The sequence below is a fragment of the Nestor notabilis genome, unplaced genomic scaffold (assembly GCF_000696875.1).
Source record: "Nestor notabilis isolate BGI_N333 unplaced genomic scaffold, ASM69687v1 scaffold29412, whole genome shotgun sequence".
Classification (NCBI taxonomy): Eukaryota; Metazoa; Chordata; class Aves; order Psittaciformes; family Psittacidae; genus Nestor; species Nestor notabilis.
The window spans coordinates 1-20,984 of record NW_009920312.1 but is presented as its reverse complement, the minus strand read 5'-3'; the positions used below and the strand labels follow the sequence as shown (position 1 = coordinate 20,984).

The window sequence follows — 20,984 nt, the reverse complement described above, 5'->3', positions numbered from 1 at the left end:
AGTTCACTTTCTGCATACAGTCCAATCAAATGCTCCAGACAGGAACAGCTACCAGCCCACCAGGGCAGAGTAATGTGCAGCAACTTGCTGCCTTGAATTTTAGATTTAGTCTTTGTCCTGCAGATCACGTTCCAGTAATGGGTATCAAGCTGTAAAATCTTACTACCATCAGACACTACAGCAAGGAATACTGGAAAAAACAACAATCACAAAACAAAAAAGTTGAATTTATTCATCAAAGCAGGCTGCCTCTGAGCCATCACACATTCCATGGATGGGAAGGAAAGACAACTACTATTCCCCACATGTCCACTCCCCTTCTAACAATACAAATCTCTCCTCTTCCAGAGAGGAAGAGGAGGACATGTATTTTCTTAAACTGTATGCATACTGGCTAACACTGTTTAAATGGTGGGGAGAAAGTCTGACATTTAAGAGCCTGTTAACTTTCACTAAGACCCAAGCTCTGATAACATACTTGTGTTCCTCTGCAGATTAAGAGTTATTAACTGACTGACTTCTGCAACAAAACTTGAAAATTAATCCCATCTAGGTTTGGCAAATACAATGCAAGTTACACATTCCGCTTTTCTGCTAATTCTGCTAATGACTTACATTACCGCCCTTCCTCGTAACCTGCCTGACATCATAGCAGCTGGATTGCCCTGACACTGCAGAGTCCAGATCTTTAACAGTGACTAAAGATGAACAAGTACCAAGTGAACCTCAGTTCTGAGCGGCGTCCTCCCGCAATGCCACACAGCCAAGTGACCTGCGAACACGTGAGCAAGTGCAATTGCTTTAGCATGGTGCAGCACTTCCATGGCCCCTGCAATCAGCACAGCAGTATTTCAGTGCCTTTAACCACTGCTACACAGTGGTGTCAGAAAATACTGCTGATGGGACTAAGCCATGCAGAAGCATATACTTTTAAAGGAAGGAAATATGAGTGTTGAGTACAAATGGTACCTGTCCACCTTTTGGAAGGAGGGTGCACAGCACATTTCTGTCTCCTCAGATCTTCTATCACACTCATTATCATAGCATCTGAAAGTGCTGAAAGATAAATACAACCTCCTTGTAGAAAGGAGGTATGTCCTGCACATCTCTTCACTGTGGAGAAGCGCAATTCAGTTGTTAGTGCATGCTTACGTTTCCGAATAGCTTTAGACAACATTCTTTACTGGAGACTCAAACCATTCCACTAACGTGAAATACTTTATTGAAACCACCTTTCTGGCTTCAAGGCTTACTCCAACATAGAACTGTAAGGCCAAGCTGCCAACAGAAGGCAACTGCTTTTATCCAGTAACTGCACATCCATTTAAGAGAACGTTGGGAATGGTGGAAGGAAGCACATTTTAGTTCCCTCTCTCTTTTCCTTATGTTTCATCTGTACTTGGACCTCTCTTTGTCTTTTGATTTCTTAGGACTTCTGCTTCTGTCTGCTTTTTTGTCCCAGTCTCTTACTCGGAAGTCGTCTCTGTATTTGTCTTTCTGTTTGCTGTAAGAATAGTCTCTCTCCTGAGATCGGCTGCGGCTTCGATGCTTGTCTTTCTTCTCGCTCTTCATCTTCTCTCTACAGCGTTCTCCTTCATGCTTCCGATCAGAATCCTGTTAAAGGAATTGGACAGATATGCAAGTTACAGACAAAGGGGGAAAATATAGAAAGGCATGAAGAGAACTAGGAGTCAGGCAAGGTTGGTTCCTTACCTAAGGCTGGTACTTTCTGAAATACATTCACATCCACAATGATTTGAAAAAGGTAACACAAAAATATCCACTGTAACTAAATGAAGAAGATAAGTCTACAGCTTTTGTCAGCATTTATGGAAAAAAGCATGGCTGCTAAGCATGCTGCTACTTGTATTTCCTAAGGAGCTTTACTGAAAACCAGTTATATCAGAGATTCAACTCAGATGGATATTACCAAACGCTTCATAAGCATCACATGAGCTTCTAAGATAGATTTGGATTTTGACTTCTTATCTGAGCAATGCAAGTATTTCGATCATAGGTTTTGGTTCAAGCCACAGAGGCATTCCAGTGCTATGAAGATAGAGAACACTTTCTAAGACCTGCCTGTAATAACCCTTAATGGCCTAAATTCTAGGCTTCAGAAAAATGAACGACACCATTACAGAGAGCCACTACTTCACTTCCCTGCAGCTGGAAGTCCACAAGAAATGTCAGCATGGTGAATCCAATCCTTTTAAATGTACTGTCTAACAATAACACAAGGTGTAGAAGCTGAAATGGAAATAACAAAGTAATGAAAAAATCAGTTGTATTTTGCAGGCTGATGGGAATGACCCATACAGAAAACACATGGGGATATACTCATACACAGACATTGTAAACTCAAAGGGGTACAAGTCTATCTAATTTAAATGGCCTAAGAAGGAGAGACCAACAGTATGTACTACAAATGGTAATAGAGTTTGAGCACACACACAAAAACTCATGGAAAAAAAAAAATGCTGCAAGTTCATGTAGCCAAAACTGAGGAAATTTTGAATTTCCCAGGCTTTCTGCATGTTGTCACCAAGAATGTTGACTGGGTGGCTCAGCACACAGAATGTATTTGCTCTGGAGAGAAATGAAGTTTACTTAACAACGGGGGAATGGCTGTGAGTAGAACACCTGCTTTTCATGCTGCCCTAGGCAGACAGTATGAAACCAGTGCACCAGTGAATGAAGGAACAGTGGCCCAATTACTCAGACTGTGAAATGACACACTAGCAAGATTATGGCAATATGCTAGAATGACCATGTGGAGACACCAACACCCCTACAGGCCACAGCATCATAGCAGTTTTAAAAGTAAAAAGATAAAGACCACTTAAAAAGTTGCCATTTCATTTCAAGGAACTCTAAGGACTTTCTTAATACACAACATGGAGTTTTGCCATGTGAATTAACATTTTTAAGCACTACTAAAACCTAGTTTGTCCTTATTATTCAACCAAGATATACAGGGAAACAAAATACAAGAGGGAGCTTCAGAACCCTGAGGAAAAATACGTATACAACTTGCTATTAAGAACGTGGTAGGCACTTTTGTTTTGAAGGCACAACCACCTGGAAGTTTGGTATAAGGTGATGGTATCAGGACAGATACCATTTTATGGAATTTTAATAACACCACTGTTAAACACTGATCAGCATGAACTATGAAAATGTCTGCACTAAATTATACAGTATTTTTCTTCATTTCAGATACAACTTTCATTTTTGTGAATATGCACTCTTGACAGTAGCATTCACAACTGTATGGCTAAAACCTGGACTGCATGTACAGACAAGCTAACTTAATTTATTTCAAAGAATAGCAAAATACTCTACTCCAAGCAGAGCTTTTATCGAGAAAGACAGTGATCAGGATTGTTCCCAGAGCAAAAGACACCTTTCAGGATTGCACAGCTAATGCTGAAATACTAGGGTTACAAGGAGTAACATAACCCCCCCCCCGATCAACACACACATCACTAACCACAGATTTCACCCTTAGCAAGGTAACTGTCGTGGTTCAAGCCCAGCCGGCAACTTGGAACCACGCAGCCGCTCACTCACTCCCCCCCTTCTTCCTTCCTCCCCCCACTCCCAGAGGAATGGAGAGGAGAATCGAAGGAATGTAACTCCCACGGGTTGAGATAACAGCACTCCAGTAACTAAGGTATAATACAAACCACTACTGCTACCAATAACAATGATAAGAGGAATAACAAGGGGAGAGGACACAACCGCTCACCACCCGCCGACCGATACCCAGCCCGACCCGAGCAGCGATCTGGGCCTTCCGAGTAACTCCCCCCAGTTTCTATACTGGGCATGACGTGCTGTGGTATGGAATACCCCTTTGGCCAGTTTGGGTCAGGTGTCCTGCCTCTGCTTCCTCCTGGCTTCCCCTCCTCCCTGGCAGAGCATGAGACTGAGAAAGTCCTTGGTCAGAGTAAACATTACTTAGCAACAACTAAAAACATCGGTGTTATCAGCGTTGTTCCCAGACTGAAAGTCAAAAACACAGCACTGCACCAGCTACTAAGAAGGAGAAAAAATGACTGCTGTAGCTGAACCCAGGACAGTAACCAAGAATGTCTGGTACTGCTGGTCACTGCTTGCACTGGGCTTGGTGCACTGCTGCCTCCTAGGCAGTTTGTTGCTGAAGCTTCCTCCCAGCACATGGAGAAAGGAGAAAAGCGTAACAGCACTCAGCTGGAAAACCCAGCAAGTCAATGCTGCAGACAGGCTACTGGCCAAGTTAGGGCAGGGAACAGGTTAGCAAAGACTTGAAAGTAAAGACAAACAGCCCACATTGAATGTCATACAAAAGGGCAACTTGCTGAAAGGTTTAAAGAAAGTCATATGAGCATAGAGCCAGCTAAGCACAATGGCCTTCACAGAAACATTTAAGGTACAGGTGTTCAGGGCAAGTCTGAAAGTGCCACATGAAGGTCAACACAGTAGCTAATATGACCCCAGTGTAAATTAAAAGGATGTAGTAATTTGAATTAGTAGAATGAACTGCATCTTAGTCCCTGCCCCAACTGGTTACCGTTCCCCTTAAATAATATTTTACCCTTTTGAAGTCTTTGGCACAGGAAAAAAACCAATTTTTTAAACACTTGAAGTTACTAAAAATAATTGTATTTTGAAATCAAATTCTTTATGCCCTATCCAAGCCAGAAATATGCTGTTTTCCCACTGGCAGAGGAAGAATCTGAAGTTAAGATTTCTCAATCCAAGATCACAGCTTCTTATCGGTCAGTAAGTAAGTTATGATCACTCCAAACCTTAGCCCAGAACTGGGCTGGTGAACACACACAAGGAAGGAAATATTAAAAGATGGAAAGATACTTCTCTGGAAGTTCAGAGCTGCTTAGCCAGAAGCAGTAACTTGCCAAATAGTACCTGCAGGTAATGAAGTTAAGATTTCTCAATCCAAGATCACAGCTTCTTATCGGTCAGTAAGTAAGTTATGATCACTCCAAACCTTAGCCCAGAACTGGGCTGGTGAACACACACAAGGAAGGAAATATTAAAAGATGGAAAGATACTTCTCTGGAAGTTCAGAGCTGCTTAGCCAGAAGCAGTAACTTGCCAAATAGTACCTGCAGGTAAACCAGCTAGAAATGCCATGACCACAAAAGTAGAATAAATATACAACTTCTACATATATTAAACACACTAGTTAAAGGTTAAAAGGAACAAACAAATAGAGACAGCCTTTTTAGGAGGGAGATTTTGGTCAAACTCGACAATGAACAGAAAGAGCGTTCAATAAGCAGTAACAGCAGGAAATTAAAACCAGAAAAATCACTATCTCTGGCAAAACCATGCACTACAGAAACCTGAAAAATCCATTGGATTGGGCTATACTCCTCCACAAATCCAGTTATCCAAAAAAATAAAAAGATCCAAAGAACCAAAAAAACACAGGGAAAACTGGAAAGGGAACAAAGTCATAATATAGATCTCAAGAAGCATGACCTGTATTCAAAAACCTCTTCCAAATCCTATTCACAAACCTACAGGTAGTCCAGCCTCCTGCTCCAGACCCACATCCTATTACCTACCAATAGGAAGCCACAACAACCTACCTTGTGTACCCTCTGGAATCAAGTCAAACAGCACAAGATTCAAAAATACATTATTAAAACATCAACACAGAGGCTGAAGATTCCGGAAACAGTTGGCAGACTAAAAAAGGATGAGTCAAAATACACGAAATTAAAAAAAATGCAAACCAAAAACAAAACAGCAAGAGAACAGAAAAACTGCTCAACATCATGGAAAGTATTCAGAAATAAACCCCCTTCAAGTCATAGCTGGAGCTGGTAGCATGAATTGCACTTTCAGTTGCCGGAACTTCCCACCATAAGACCCTGTTCTCTGTTGATACAATCTCTGCCACACAAGGGGCTCAAGGTGGACGTTTATGTATGAAAGCATGGCTATTGTGGTCTCTGGCCTATCAGCTGCAGAAGGTCTGCTGTTGTTTCATTTTAAAGTTCTTACCTCAAATACATTCTAATATGCCTAAAATACGGTTATGGGAAGATGCCCTGTTTGCCTATCTTAAAAATGCTGCCATTCATTAAATAAGTTTTCATACTCTTATACTTTGTGCTGGCCTCAGTTTTCACACTGAACATACTCCGCTGCAAGAACATGCTTCCTCCCCATGGTCTTGTACCAGTTCCCCAGATTATGCTCAAATTGGAAATAAAATTAAAAAAACTTAAAAATTACATTTCGCACGTGCTAAACAGGATCTGTCAGGTAAGCTGCTTGCAGAGTTCATCTGGAGAGGGTCATGGCCAGAGCACTTACTGAATCTCTAAATGAGAATGAGTACATAGTGCTCAGTATGTACATACTACACAGTACACACTAACGGGAATATTCAAGTGCAGATACAGGGAAAAATTAATTTCTTCCCAGAAATCCAGATTCACAGCTCTATGAGGGAACTATGTCACTTGCCATCACAGAACAGAAATAAGCATCCACCTGTGATTTTGGGCATAAGAAGGCTCAGCTATTTACACCAAAATGAGTAAAGACAGGAACAGAGAGGAAAGCAGTAGGAAAGAAGATGACGCCAGAATACACCAGCAGCAGACCAGGAACAAACCACAACAGGAGCAGATGACTACATCACAAAAAGATATACAGAGACACGTAATGGATCACTAGAAAACACTTTTTTCTAGAACTTGGAAGTATTACCAGGAATCCGTCCTGTCCTCATGTTTTCGTGCTATGAAATCCACTGCTAATGTGCCCCACAGTCCCCGTGTAACAATTATAGCAGAGTTTAACAGCCTACTGCAGCCAGTACTTGCTGTACCACCTGCAGGGGTGGAGACACCACAATGACTTTAATATGTTCTCTGCTGTACCTCATGACTAGCCATTTCCAGACGTGTCATTTCTGAACCATCAAGAACAGAGACTACTTCCAGAAATATCTGTTTCATCTATCAGCCAAAAAGATGGGAGGAAGTCTAAACCAACATTAGCCCAGACCTCTTGTATGTGTATGCTCCAGCTGAGACTTGAGTTATCTAAACAGGTCCCTCCCCTCCACCCAAAGGATCCCAACTGAACTGGTATGCAAACACTGACAAAAAGACTGGTACCATGAATGAGCAACAGGGCTTACTGGTGGCACTGAAAAAAAATCTAATTGCTAATGTTCATGAGAAAAGTTATTTTTAGCATCACAGCCAAAAGCAATGCAATGGAACAAGAGAACCACGTACGCTCTCTGTACACAGAAGTTAAAGCAGCACTCAAAACTCATGCCAGGACAACGGCTTTGTTTACTGTGGCTGGAACCTTATCACTTCCTGCAAAGTTGCTAGAAGACAGCTTTGCTCTCACTCATAAGGCTTGCCTTGTTAAAATACTGGGGTTTGTTTTGGTTTTCAGCTTAGCTCAATTCTTCCTAGTGCTCACACTTCAGTGGAGGTTAACGCTCCACTTCATCATTGCAGACATTGTTTCCATGAAACATCAGCATCTTGACTATCCTGAGTTCACAGGAATGTGAGAATGCTGACCTGACAGGCTGCAGTGGAACCAGTGAATGGCAGAACTGTCTTCTGACGATCTCCTCCACAGCCCCAGTCCCACAGCACCACATGCCCACACAGTACAGATGCGAGCAAACTCACATACAGATCTTACATTAATGCTTCCAAAACACTTAAGGAAAAATAAAAAAAAGAGATTGTGTTTCTGGTTCCGTATGGGAAAAAGCCAACACACACTGGTCTGGCAAGAAAATGAGGCATAGTTTGCGTTCGTGAAAGATGATTAACTACTAGTTTATGACTGGGAATATGAGAACAGGTTCAAAGTGCTATAGATCTCCTACTTTATGAGAGGCTACATTGCCTCTTCAGGATGTTTTAGCAAAAAGCCTTCACATATGCCAAAGCTTCAAAAGTCCAGGAAAATCTGGAAAGCTTCTTTCATGATCAGGTACTAACATCAGCCTTCTGTATTTTTACAACTGCTGTATTTTTCAGGACTTTGCACGCCATGTCCTCAGACTTTTTTCCTGGCTTCTCTTATTAAGAGAACAATAAACAGATATAAAGTTAATGCATGAAGAAGTAAGTACCTTAGATTTTTTGCTCCTCCTGTCATCTTCTTCATCTTCAGAGTGGTGGTGCTTTTTCTTCTTTTGTTTTTTAGCTGAGTGCGACTGACTTGTTTGAGACTCTTCTATATCCTCATCCAGCACAAGGTCATACTTGGCACTGATGGTGCTGGTTAAGGACAGATCTGTTACTAAACATCAATAAACAGCAGAATGTAAAAGCTTGTGAAGCGAGGCAATCCCTGTTTATCAGACCCAGGCTTTACCAGATTTGCCATGTACTTCAGTCAGAACAGGACTGTACACACTGACAAAAAAATACATCTGTGGTAAAATAACTGAATTCTGTCCTTTCTCTTCTACCTGTGGATATCTGAACAAGCTACTATCTTTTTTTCCTCTCATGCTTACCACAACTGAAGTATATCAGAGCGTGATTTAGTTACTACTGTGGTCTTGTTTTGGATGCAGGAAGTCTCCTCTGAAACTACTTAAAACTCTTGTTACACCTATGTCACTCCAGGGCTGTAGACTGGGAACATTATTTACCTGCACACAAGATGGAAGTGAAACAGCATATTCTGATTTGACTGAATTCACCAAAATCATCACATAAAAAACGCAAAATACTTAATTCTATCTCAAACATCAAATTGGCAAGCTTTAGGAATAAGAAGTCTTTTCCAGATGTTTTCACAAACTGTATTTAGTTTAAAAAATACCTTTGGCCAGAAAAGGATACTCCTGCTTTGGTTTTACCTTCTCTTTCAGAGCAAGGTTTGAAGGTTTTGAAGGTTTGTCACGTTCCTTTTCGTACTCTCTGAAATCATCTTTGGTATACTGCCCACCTGTACGCAGGAAAAAATATTCAATTCACTCCAACTAAAAAACCAACCAAGACCCATACCTATCATTAAGTTCTGCATATGAATTTAAGGGCTCTTCGTAACCATATAGTTCCAGAAACATCACTGGCATCTGGGTAGTAGAGAGTAAGACGCATTATTTTCTGTCCTTCTCTTGCTTGCAGATCCCATTAAACAACACATGGCTTTCTTCTCACTCATGACCAGTGGAGACAACACATGCACAAGAGCACAAAACAGGACTCGGCAACTGGTATAGTCCCATTTTGATGTCACACTACTTAAAATTCTGCTACCATGAAAGCCCAGACTGTTCTCCCTATTAAATTACCTTTTGCTCTGGACTGCACAAAGGGAAACCTCCAAGATGGCTTACAGCTTAAAAATTCAATTGGTAAACGATAAAAAGAAAACGTCATGTTTCGATGTAAAAGGGGCCGTTTCAGCTGTCGTTTTCTACCCGTTCACTTGAAAGTGCCAGCTCACACACAGATTAATAAACTATTCTACAGCAACGTGCTGCCATCTCACGGTCATACTTAAAACTGCAACATTATCTGGCTAAGTCAGAAATGGCTACTGCGGGCGAAAGGGCAATGCTCCCTCCTAGGTCATTTTTGGGGTACCATATAGGCACAGCAAGATGACAGTACAGTTAGCTTCCCAATATTCAGGGCATTTTAGACCAATGTTAATGAGATGAAGAAAAGGTTTCCTTATAGACAGTTAGTAGAGGCTGCACTGTAGAGTATGGTGTAGATTACAAAGTCATCTTAGCTCTGTGCAAGAGAAGTTCCAGTACCTCAGCGTCCATGACCGGTCCCCAGGCTGGAAAAATCGTATGCAAACAGCTGAGGGCTGACTGCATTTTTAGGCAAAGACACACAAGAACTTCACCACTGCAGTGCACAGTCATCTCTCCTAGAACAGTGTTTCCCTCACTTCCCAAGAGCCAAGTAACCATCGCATCCACCTCCCACACACATTTTTCCACCCAGAACATCCTCAAACATATGAAAAGGGGTTTTTATGACATATAGCCTGCTATGCAATATGCTTGACCTACAGGGGAAATCCCTGACCTGAATACTGACCTTTTCTTGTATACACCCAACAGTGAATAAAGAAAAGAAACTAGAAAGTAACAATGTGCTGCCGTATTATTTTGCTAGTAAGTAATATCGAAACACATCACTTCTAAAGCTTGAGAGGAACAAGTGATTTAGTGGCAAAAATACATCTGATAAAAAGCTAACCCATGGCAATGTAAGGTTAATGTAACAGCAGTAAACCTGTCTACTCTTTCGTACAGAACAAGCGAAGAGCAAGAGACTGTGTTGCACTATTTATTACAGTACCATGAAAATTTATATTCCTGAAGGTGAGATGATTTAAACTTGTAACAATCGCTTCACTTTTGTATAATATTTAAGAGTTTAGAAGTTATGGCATATCAAACTATAAGGGCCAAAGAATCCCAAGTGTACCTACCTTTTCCCTTCCACTTAATCTTTGCAACAGACTGGCTAAAATCCACATGTATCCGTCTGTCATCTATCAGCACATTGTCCATTTTGAAGTAGGCTTTCTCACAGTCTTCCTCCTGAAATTAGTATTTCCAGAAAACTTTGAGTCATGATTATTTCACAGGAATATTCACTGAAGAGCTCAAACACAAATTCAACTGCTCAATGGCATACATTTCTTTCTAAAAAGCACAGCAGTTCTTGCACTGTGCCATTTCAGAAGAAACAGTTATGCTTTGCCCAAATGTCATTTCAAACTCCAGTTCCTCAGTTCAGCTCACTTTTTTTTTAAATTTGCCTATCCAGCAACATGTTTGGTACATGTAATATAGTCAGAAAATTAAGGAAGAGAATATTAAAAGCTCTACTTTAAGTATGTAAGTAGGCTGAAGCTAAGTGAGAATGCTTTTCCAGTGCTTTCTAGTTTTCCTCACAGATTGGAGATTTGCAGATAGATACAAACGAGAAGCTATGCACCATCAAGAGAACTTTCAATCTCACTGTAAGAGCAGCAAGTTGATAAAGCAAGCATCATTTACAAGCACAATATAGGACACTACTGTACATGCTGATGTACCTTCTTCCATACACTCTCCTTTCTTCATGAAGCATGCCTCCTTTTTCTCCTAGCATTCCCTTCTTTAACTCTTCAAGGTCCTAATATACGCTCTGGGGAAAAAAAGGGACCTGCTCCCCTCCCACTGGTTTCAAGACAACCAGAGAAGAACACATTTGTATTGTTTGGTTGAATAGAGAAAGACTCAAATGTTTGCCTGATTTAGTCTTCTACAACTTCTATAACTAGATCAGTAAGAGAAATTATTAGCTACCCCACACATGACCAAAAATGAACTCTTATAAGTAGAATCTACTGATAGGATACCTGAAAAAACGTACCTTTTCAAACTCAATGAAAGCATAACAGAGAGATTCACCAGTCTTCCAGTCTCTAATCACTTCACAGCTGAAAAATTGGTAAGAAATTAAAACGTAAATGCTGTTGGATCAAAAAACATAGGATTGGCAAGTATTTCTTACAAGGGAGAGTGGCAAACCAAACCGCAACAACAAAAAAAGCAAAAAAAACTCCACAAAGAAACCCAACACAAACCCAAACAAACCACAAAACCCCTTGAAGGTCTTGTAACACTGGATTCTGAGACCCCTGCTCATGTGGGGGTGTCTGCACAGAAAAAGTCCATGTGGCGTCACTTGAGTATTTATTACACTTAATTCACAAGTGCTTAACTTGAGGTGTTGAACTAAGGATGAATTTGTGATTAATGAAACAAAATCCGTTTTCCACCATTACTGTTCATTATTTATTTTTTGCATTAATTCTGCATGACAAGAAATGTCACATTCTGTTTTCTCAGTCGTTTTAAAGGAAGTTTGAACAGACAGTATGTGACAAACCTGCTCTTCTTAACAAGCACCTCTTTAGCGGCCATCTCCTTACCAGACAGTTCACCAGGCAAAAATAGTAAGCCTGAAATATTGCATCAGTAGATGCAAAATGGGAACAAAAAAATACAGTATTGCATCAGTATCACTGAATTCTTGTGCATAACATGAGAATTCTGACTACAGGATGTTGAAAGAGGTCACACAGGCAACAAGGGTGAGAAATGTGTTATTTAAGGTGAGACTTTATAACGTGAGACCTCCCCCATGTGTACTGAGGAAATGACAAATCAAGATTAGCATACACAATCCAAAAGATGATCAAGACAAAAAAAACCAAAAAACCCTAAAGGCAAAAAAGAAAAAAAATATAAAAAATGCAAGGCTATTCAGACAAGCTATAGGAATTCCTTGCAGGAATTAGCAAGGAAGAAGGGAGGACAGTTTTGTGCCAGAACTGCAGGAGAAGTTCTGAACAAACTGATTGGGGGATAGCATGGGGGAAAGAGGGAGGGAGAGGGAGGAGAAAGAAATTCCTAGGACATCCAGAAATCTTCCTGGAGTTGCAAGAGTAGCAAACACCACTGATTTCACACACACACACACAGACAGCTAAGTGAAGGACCTGGGAATCTGCAGGCCTGTATGCCAATACTGCACAAACTGGTAGAAGTTCAGTGCAAAACAGAGTTAGCATGCACATGAACAAACAGGGTGTACTCAGGACCATCCGAATAAATCTAAATGAAGTTCTCTTTCTGAAAGAGTCAATATGCTTATGTGCAATGATGATCTATTTGATGTAGTCTTTTGAAATCCCTCTGGAAATTCTAACAAACTCCTGCAGCAAAGGCTTTTGGGAAAACTAAGCAGCAGTGGCAGAAGAAACATCTTTGCATTGATAAAGATGTGCAAGACCAGGTAAGAGTAAACAGTCATTTCTCAATGAGAAAGTAAAGAGGTCACCAGTGGAGTTGAGTTGGCTGATGATACTAAATTGTTCAAGGTGGCAAAGATGGAAAAAATTGCAGAAGGTTCTTAGGAGAACAACTGAAGAACAAGTAAATGAGGTTCAACACAGACAAATGCTACAAGATGAGCATGAAGGAACAGAGGAATCTTAACTGTGCATTTAAAAACAAAAAAAGCTAATTGTGTATTAACTAGAAAAGAAGTTGAGAACAAAGCAGAAAATACCACTGTGCCACTGTAAATCTGCAATTTCTTTAACAATTCTGGTCCTCTCATCTTAAGACAAAAACAAAATAATAGAAAAAAGTTGAGAAAAGGGAAAGAAGATCATGAAAATTCCTCTATAAAGCATGAGTATGAAAGGCTACAACTCTCAGCAAAAAAAAAAAAATGACTTCAGGGTATAGAATAGTATAGAATAGAGAGGTGTAGGAAAGCAAGTTTCACTGTCCATCATGTCTTTTGGTACCAGTACTAGGAGGAATCAACTGAAACTACTAGAGGTCAAGTTCAAAACTGAGAAATGCAGCAGGCATGAAGAACACCTTACAAGAAGAGTATCATATGCCAGAAATGCTTGCTGCTTTACCCCAAACCATACATATTCCTATGGAAAAGAAAAACCCAGGAACTGTACCTAGCTCATGTAGCATCTGAGATAAAAACTGCTGAAAGGAGGGAGAGGATCGGGGACTGGGGAGAGTATCATACACTTTCCTTGCTCCCACACTTCCTTAGGCTCTCACTTAAAACCACTGCTAGGACAGGATACTCATCTAACCAGATCTGACTTTGTTTCGCTGTTGTTGTGGTCTCTATCCAAATACACACAGTCACAGCGTAAGTCTCCAGAGATGGCAGAACATTACTTAACAGCCAAACATAAACAGACTGGCAGGAACCAACTTCAGTTTCCACACAGAAGGTTTTCTTTTTTATTCTACAATAATTACCTTTTAATGGGACCAAATCGTGAAAATATTATTTCTAGGTCTTCATCTGTGGTCACAGGATTCAGTTTACAAACAAACAGCACATTTTCTGGTGGCTTGATCTCTGCATCTGGAAGGTCTCCCACCTGTGGCATACAGAAAAAGAATTTCATCACTTCTGCCCATAGCTCTACATTTTAGTGCCACAAGCACACTGGCAACACATCTTTTTGCATGATCTCAGACACATTCTTATCACAAAAGGAAACCATAACTTTATCTGGAAAACAGGTTATCAGACCTACTGCTGCTGCAACAGAACAAGAGCAGATCTGGTGCAACACTGTGACCACATCTGGACTGACCTTGGTATTAGCCTCTGCTACAAACTATTCACCCTAAATTTGAATTTGGTAGTTGTAAAGAAGTGTGACAGATTCACCCATCCTTCAGCAGGGTGTGAGCTTTTTTCCTTAGAAAAAAAAAAACCACCAGACTTCAAAGCCTCTTCACAGGTTTGTTACTATACTGAGTTTACAACTACCAGCAGTTACTAAACATTATTTTTACGGAATAACATAAAGTTAATCAATGTTAAATTCAAGCAAGCCCATGGAAGGAAGACTGCTGTTACATTAACAATGCAATTGCAATGCCACTGTATGTACTGGGAAGAGATTATCACTAATGAGTTCAGCTCTCTCCTACACATGCTAAACCGTTTTCAGGATCACAGATATTCAGCAGTATACTATGTATGTTATGTTTTTTTTAATTGGGTGCATTTCTAGCAAGTTTTTATAAAGCCTCCACTGGTCCACTTTTAATCCTGGCTTTGAAAATGTAATATCCTCAGCTTTATCAGAAAACCACCTCCAGTGCTCAGGCTTAATCCTTTTCATTGTACTACAGACATTTAACAGCACAGATTCTGAGCCATGACATCATCAGCAGATAAGCAACTTCAAGGTAAGTAGTACACATTCTCCTAGACATGCCCAGACACAGGAATTACATCTAAAGGGTAAATGCAGAAAGATGTTGTTCACCATTTCCAGAAGAATGGCACGAGTTTTTGCTTCTTTTTCTGCCTGAACTTCTTCTATTTCATCTGCAGACCGTCCTTTCATGTCATCAATTTCTTCATCTGCTCCTATTCTGCCACTCTGAAAAATGAAGGAAAAAGCTATTTAATACCAAGCCATGGCCAAAAATTCTTTCTTACTTTCCAAATGTTACTTGGATGACCTTCTCCCTCACCTCTAACATATGAAAAATACTTAAGCACTGCATCTTTGCAGAACTGGGCTCTCATTCTGTTCTTCCTACTTAGATTGAAAAGAGAGACAGATGATGTTATGTGTTTCAGGCACTATGAACTATGTATGAACTTTCAGGCCCAACCTGAACCATATTCAGTTAGATATTCTAAATTCTTTCATACTCCCATTTCATATTCAACATCTCACCCCTAGTGTTGACTCATTTCTAATCCAGAAACACTGAAAGTATGTGTGGTGTCTAGAACAACTAAAACATTAAATATACTACATCACAACAAGAATTTTCATTTTTACACATGTACATCTAGACAGGATTTAAGGTTTGTTGTGTTTTTTTTCTCCTCATCATCATCTCTAGAATGTTGCCCTTCTCACAGATGTTTCTACCCCAAAAGGTGTATCTTCAAACAGGCTGTGGGAGAAGAAAACTAAGTATAAATTTTCAAATCTCTATGCAGTTGGCAGTGAGCTATTAAACTCTTTATACCATTTAACATATCTGAAGGTACATCAGAGATTAACCACTGTACAAACTTACTATGGAAGCCTAATTCCAATCTTGCAATTGTATCTATAAAGATTAACCAATATTCTCTCTAGTCAATTTAGTCATTGTTTGAAACTGTTTCCATACAAGCAGATAATCTCACATAGCAACTTCCATAACTGTATGCCATGAGTAAATTATGAATAATTACAATTATATTTTTAGCAAATTCCTTCTATTTGAAGACATACACTACAGCAGTATGCATGCTTGCAGATGTAACTCAAAGAATGACTAAGATTACTTCCACTGAAACACAGTTTCCCATTTAAAAGGAACACAGCAGTAAGTATTTTAATATTACTGTTATATTTTGTCTTCTACCAGAGCATACAAAAAAAAACAGTAATGCCAAAGGTGATTATTCTGAATGTTCTACGATCTACACTGTAATTAGAAATCTAAGATACGACTTTCCACAGTCACAGGGAAGAGCACGCAAATCACCCTTTTATCCTTTTCTTGAAAGATTAAGCAGCCATATCTGATTAAGCACAGCAATAGCCCCAAGTGCCCCAAGCACGTGACTCAAGCTGGCGTAGAGGAAGATCATCTCTTATCCTCCTATGCTAAAAAATGTGTAGTTCTTTTAGGATATAGATTTAGTCTTAAAGATAGAATTCTTACTTTGACCAAGTCTGTGCTGGCTAACTAATAAAGATAAATTTATTGAATTATTTCTTCCAACTTTTCCCCTAGAAGCTATCATAAACACTCACATCCAGCTGTTCCTTAGTAGGTTCTGGTGAGCGATCAGGAACAGACAAGCCAGGGGGATCTTCAAATGGATCATCTAAAATTACTGTATGGTTTATCCTTATAGAAAACAAAATCAAGACCAGCATCAGTCACATGCAAATAAAACTCTCTTTACCCAAGTAAGAAGAAACTGGTCCCACTGATTCTCAGTTATATCCCAAACAGCCAAACATACTGTATGCTTGTAAATACCAGTACTGATGCTATTGTAAAGGTAACAAGTTGCACATTTTCTTACATAATTGTTTAATTTAGGACATGCTTATTTTAACAATAATATTGGAATAAAAGAATACTTAAAATACCATATACAGGTCACCTGACATCACTATATATTAATTTAGTTTCAAAAAAAAGATTAATTTGTTTAATTATAATGTATGCCTCAAAAAGGGAAGTTAAAAGCAGTCACACCTGATATCTTGATATGGGATAAAATCCTTATCTACAAAGGTTTCATTAATTGTCTTCAATACATCCATGCCTTCTGTCACTTCTCCAAACACTGTATGCACACCATCCAGGTAATCCAGGTTCTCCCCTGTAGTAATAAGAAACTACAAAAGAAGATATAAACCAAGTAAGGGTAAATAGAAAAAATCAGGGTTTGAGTTTTACCTTAGGAGAGGTACAACTCTCACTGAAATCAGTGGGGAAAAAACCTTCTTCCTGACTTTTCCAGGAGACAATTAGTCATCTTCCATCAGCTCTGAGAACGTGAGCTGATAGAAGAAAACAACTTCCCAGCCACAGCCTGAGGAAGAACAGCTCTCCCACAAAAGCCTCCCTCCACAAGAGCTCTAGGCTTTAGCTCATCAGACCTTGAATTGGTTTGACTCAGTAACCTGGCAGAAAACCAGACCAGCAGAGGAAGAGCAGCTACTTATCTGCCAGGTAGGTTTGCTGAGCAAGATCAGGAAAGGCTGTGACGGGCATCACAGGTGATGCTATGAGAGGACAAAGAGCAACACTATCCTCTGGACAGAAGTGAGCCAAGAACAAATCACCTGTTCATCAAACTGCATTCAGCAGGTGCACTTTCCATAATTTTGGCAAAGCTTCCATAGTTCTATCTTTATCTAATTTTATCCAGACGTTTTTCGTCCCTTCCCTTGTATCACAAAGCCTTCTCTCTCCAAAACCAGCATGGAGTTGCACTGAGAGGAGAACTAGAACACAGGAGCATTGACAGATCAGCCTGAACTGGCTCAGAACTGAATCCTTACACAAATCAGGTGGTTTGCTTTAGGGCAAAACTGAAACTATGAAAATTGACATGAACTCAACACTTAGTAACAAATTAAAGATGGAGGACACTTGGTAATGAACAAAGCAGCAGATACGCACAAATAACAGAACACAACCATTACATCCATGCTTTACAATCTGACTAGTAACATCTCACGCCTCATTCATATATTTGTAACATACAGGCTACATTAAGCTACATTACATTTGTGAGCCAACTCCACATAATTCCTTACTGGAATTTTAATTTCCCAAGGAAGAAGTTGCAATAATGTTTCTGGGATCTGCATTCATTCCCATATGCCTGTGTATATGCTAGCACGCTGCATTCTTAAATACAAAAACAAGCGTCATCTCCTTTCTCCTAAACTCCCCACCCAAACAATCTTATACATACAATAGAGGGAAGCAGCAAAATTAACTCCATGCATTACAAGCTCTAGTTGGTATAAAACCATACACTTTTTAAATTGCTCTTCAGTTACTAAAACTTTAAAAATCTTTTTAAAAATAAAACATATGGATATTACAAGTGAGGTGTTAGTGACAATGTATCTAAAATAATAATTTAGAGATAATATTCTATCAGATTAGAGCTGTAAACATACCTAGAGCAAAAACTTTGTGCACATGAACAGGGAATAGCAAAAGGGAACGAAACACTTTCAAAAGTTGTTTTATACTAGCACTGGGGTAAGACTGTAACTTATATTGTATTATTAACACACACTTATGTAACCATACCAAGGAACTTTCATTTTAGTTACTCAGACGTGTGCCAATGCTTTCCAGCATGTATGCTGACCTGCGATCCGTGCTGGTCACTGCCATTGTTCACCATTGACACAGTTCCCTTCTTTTTGTGCTTGATTCTCGGCACTTTTTCTGCCTCAAAAAATCTAGCTTGATCACCATACAGCTGGCTGAAAACATATATAATGAGCATGTTACAAGACAAAGGGATTTTAAATAGCGAGATAAACAAATGCTGTAAAATAATACAGAAGACATCCTAGAAATTTTTATATTGGCATTCAAGGAAAAGCAGAATTCACATTGCAACCACGCACATTTTTATGGACCTGTGCACTCACATAATTCACTTCTTATAGGGAACAAAAGATTTGTCTCTGAGGCATCTCACAGAGGTGTGGGTTCAGGTATTTTTTGGGGGGGCGGAAGGAAGGGGGTGCATTTGTGTGTTTTTAAACGCAGTAGATAACATTTTTCTAAGGCATAAAGCAAATACATATTTTGGTAAGTAAATTCTATAAAAATAAGTTAACCCATGCTTGGAAAGTGTAATAAATTATGTCAAAAATTTGTCTTCCAAAATAAATGGAAAGCCACTAAATCTATGTGTAAACTTAGTTCAGTATATAGACAGACTGTGTACAGTAATTAGAGGATGAGGCAAATTGTTAAATTCTTTTTTGATTTTTTAGTTCTAACCCTGATATCGCCCATTTTGCCTCACTCCGTAACTGACAGAAGCATGGTCAGTACACACATTTGCCCAAATTTAAGGACAGCGTTGTGTTTGAACTCATCTTCCTAAGCAGTGTAAGCCTCTGTGAAGAGAGGATTCAAATTAAACTTTGCCTGCATCAGTTTCCTCAGTAGCAAGAACAGAAACTCCAATTATGTGGACTTCAGCAGTAATGAACAGGTAGAAAAGACAAACTGCCATTCTCCATGCTAGTAGCAGAAGAGAATCTGCCACTCCCTCATAACACTATACCTCCCTATCTGCCACACCAATGAGCCTCAGAAAAGAAATCCCTATAAAAGAGCAGAATGTCAAAATCAACTTGATCTACCCATGTGCAGAGAGCGCTCAGGTATGCTAAGTTTACCTACCTAGACTTGCTCTGCTTAGCATAATATACTGCTTCCAGGATTCCACCACAGAGTGGAGATCCACAGATCCTTGTGTTCAAGGTTTTGTATTAAGAGGCTCTGACAGACCAGACTTACAAAGGTCAGTGCTGGTCTAGGAATGCTGTCGCTGTCTATGCCAAGCTATTTATCATGGCATAATGTGTTCCCCAGCACTCCAGCTTCAGTTCTGCTCTGCAATTTTAATTTTCATCAAGTATAGCCTCTATGTTCCCCTCCTGCTTGATTAACTGTTACAAGAATAAAAGTAGTGACAAACTGCTAACACTTTTGCCTTCTACAGAGCACTTTGTTAAAGTATTTCTCTTAAAAAACCAAACCTATAGTTATTTGCTTTAATTTTTAAATAAACAGAAGTCCATGTACAACTTGTTAGCTGTAACTTTGCTTCTAAGGTCAGAGATAGAACACTGTCTAGAAAAAAAACTATATGAATGGTCAAAGGCAGCACAGAAATTAAAAAAAGTATTTAGGTATGACAACCAAAGAAGCCTATGCATCAACATTTTTACTTCCTGCCAGAAATTCAATCCCAAGACAGCTGAAGACAACTGGAACCCCTATTCCCCCATATGACTTCTCTACCAATTAAGTAAGTTTTACTTACCAAAATATGGATTCCCCTCCACGGCCAGTTCCCATGGGGTCTCCAGTTTGTATAATAAAATCCCTCTGTCACCAAGAAGAACACATAACACATTGATCTTGTGTTTGTGAATTTAAACCAACAAAAAAAACACCAAATAAGGAATTGAGAATACTCACCTGAACATTATGAATAAGACAATAGTTGTAGTACTTGACTTTGCAGAGCTTCAGAAAATTCAGACAAGCTGTAAGACATTATACCTACATTTACTAAACAAAACCCCAGATATTATAAGCATAGATATAACAGGCAGCCAGTTCAACATGTGGAAAAGTGCTTTTGGAGCAGACTTTGTTAAGACAGAGCAGCATACAACCTACAGACGCTGTGAGAAATGCTCTAAGGAAAGGCAGCATTTCCTCCCTTCTTAAAGCCAACCTCTAGTGATTCAGAGAACCCTAAATACAGCCGATTAGACAGAAACACAAACATTTTTTCTCCGTGCTTTCTTTCCAAACACCTAAGAAAGATCACAGTTGCCTTTCGATTTAGAATATATTACGTTTGTTTTCTGGGGTGTTTTTTATTTTGTAAATTACTATAAATCACATATATAACAAGGGCATCATTTTAAAGATCCAAGCTTCCCAACAGCAACTGAGGCTTCCAAATGTTTCAAACACATACATACAAGCCGCCCAGGGGGACCGCTGACAGCCACAGGAGACTCCGCACTCGCCTGGATCTAATCCCAGGACTGAGGCCCGGCGGGAAGTGCCGAAACCCAGAGTGGGAGAGAGGAAACACGCTGAGACTGAAACCACCCGCTTGAAGCCCCCCTTCCCT

General features: G+C 39.6%; 1 protein-coding gene across 1 annotated transcript; it reads right to left on the bottom strand.

Moving 5' to 3' along the window:
* Positions 1-1,201: 1,201 nt before the first annotated feature.
* PPIL4 (peptidylprolyl isomerase (cyclophilin)-like 4) lies at positions 1,202-20,377 on the bottom strand. Its single transcript, XM_010010611.1, has 12 exons — positions 20,315-20,377; positions 20,157-20,221; positions 18,456-18,573; positions 16,817-16,959; positions 16,363-16,459; positions 14,863-14,979; positions 13,835-13,959; positions 11,403-11,469; positions 10,471-10,582; positions 8,856-8,961; positions 8,135-8,273; positions 1,202-1,614 (listed from the first exon to the last, which is right to left on the bottom strand). The coding sequence occupies exons 2-12, from the start codon at positions 20,189-20,191 to the stop codon at positions 1,390-1,392; spliced, it is 1,284 nt and encodes a 427-aa protein (XP_010008913.1). The 5' UTR covers positions 20,192-20,221; positions 20,315-20,377; the 3' UTR covers positions 1,202-1,389.
* Between the last annotated feature and the right edge of the window lie 607 nt (positions 20,378-20,984).

Coding starts and splice junctions, on each gene's coding strand:
- PPIL4 (XM_010010611.1), bottom strand. CDS start 20,191: ATGGGAACTGGCCGTGGAGGGGAATCCATATTTTG. Junction 16,460..16,816: donor ATCCCATATCAAGATATCAG/GTGTGACTGCTT, acceptor GTTTTCTATAAG/GATAAACCATACAGTAATTT. Junction 8,274..8,855: donor AAGGTAAAACCAAAGCAGGA/GTATCCTTTTCT, acceptor CAGCACCATCAG/TGCCAAGTATGACCTTGTGC.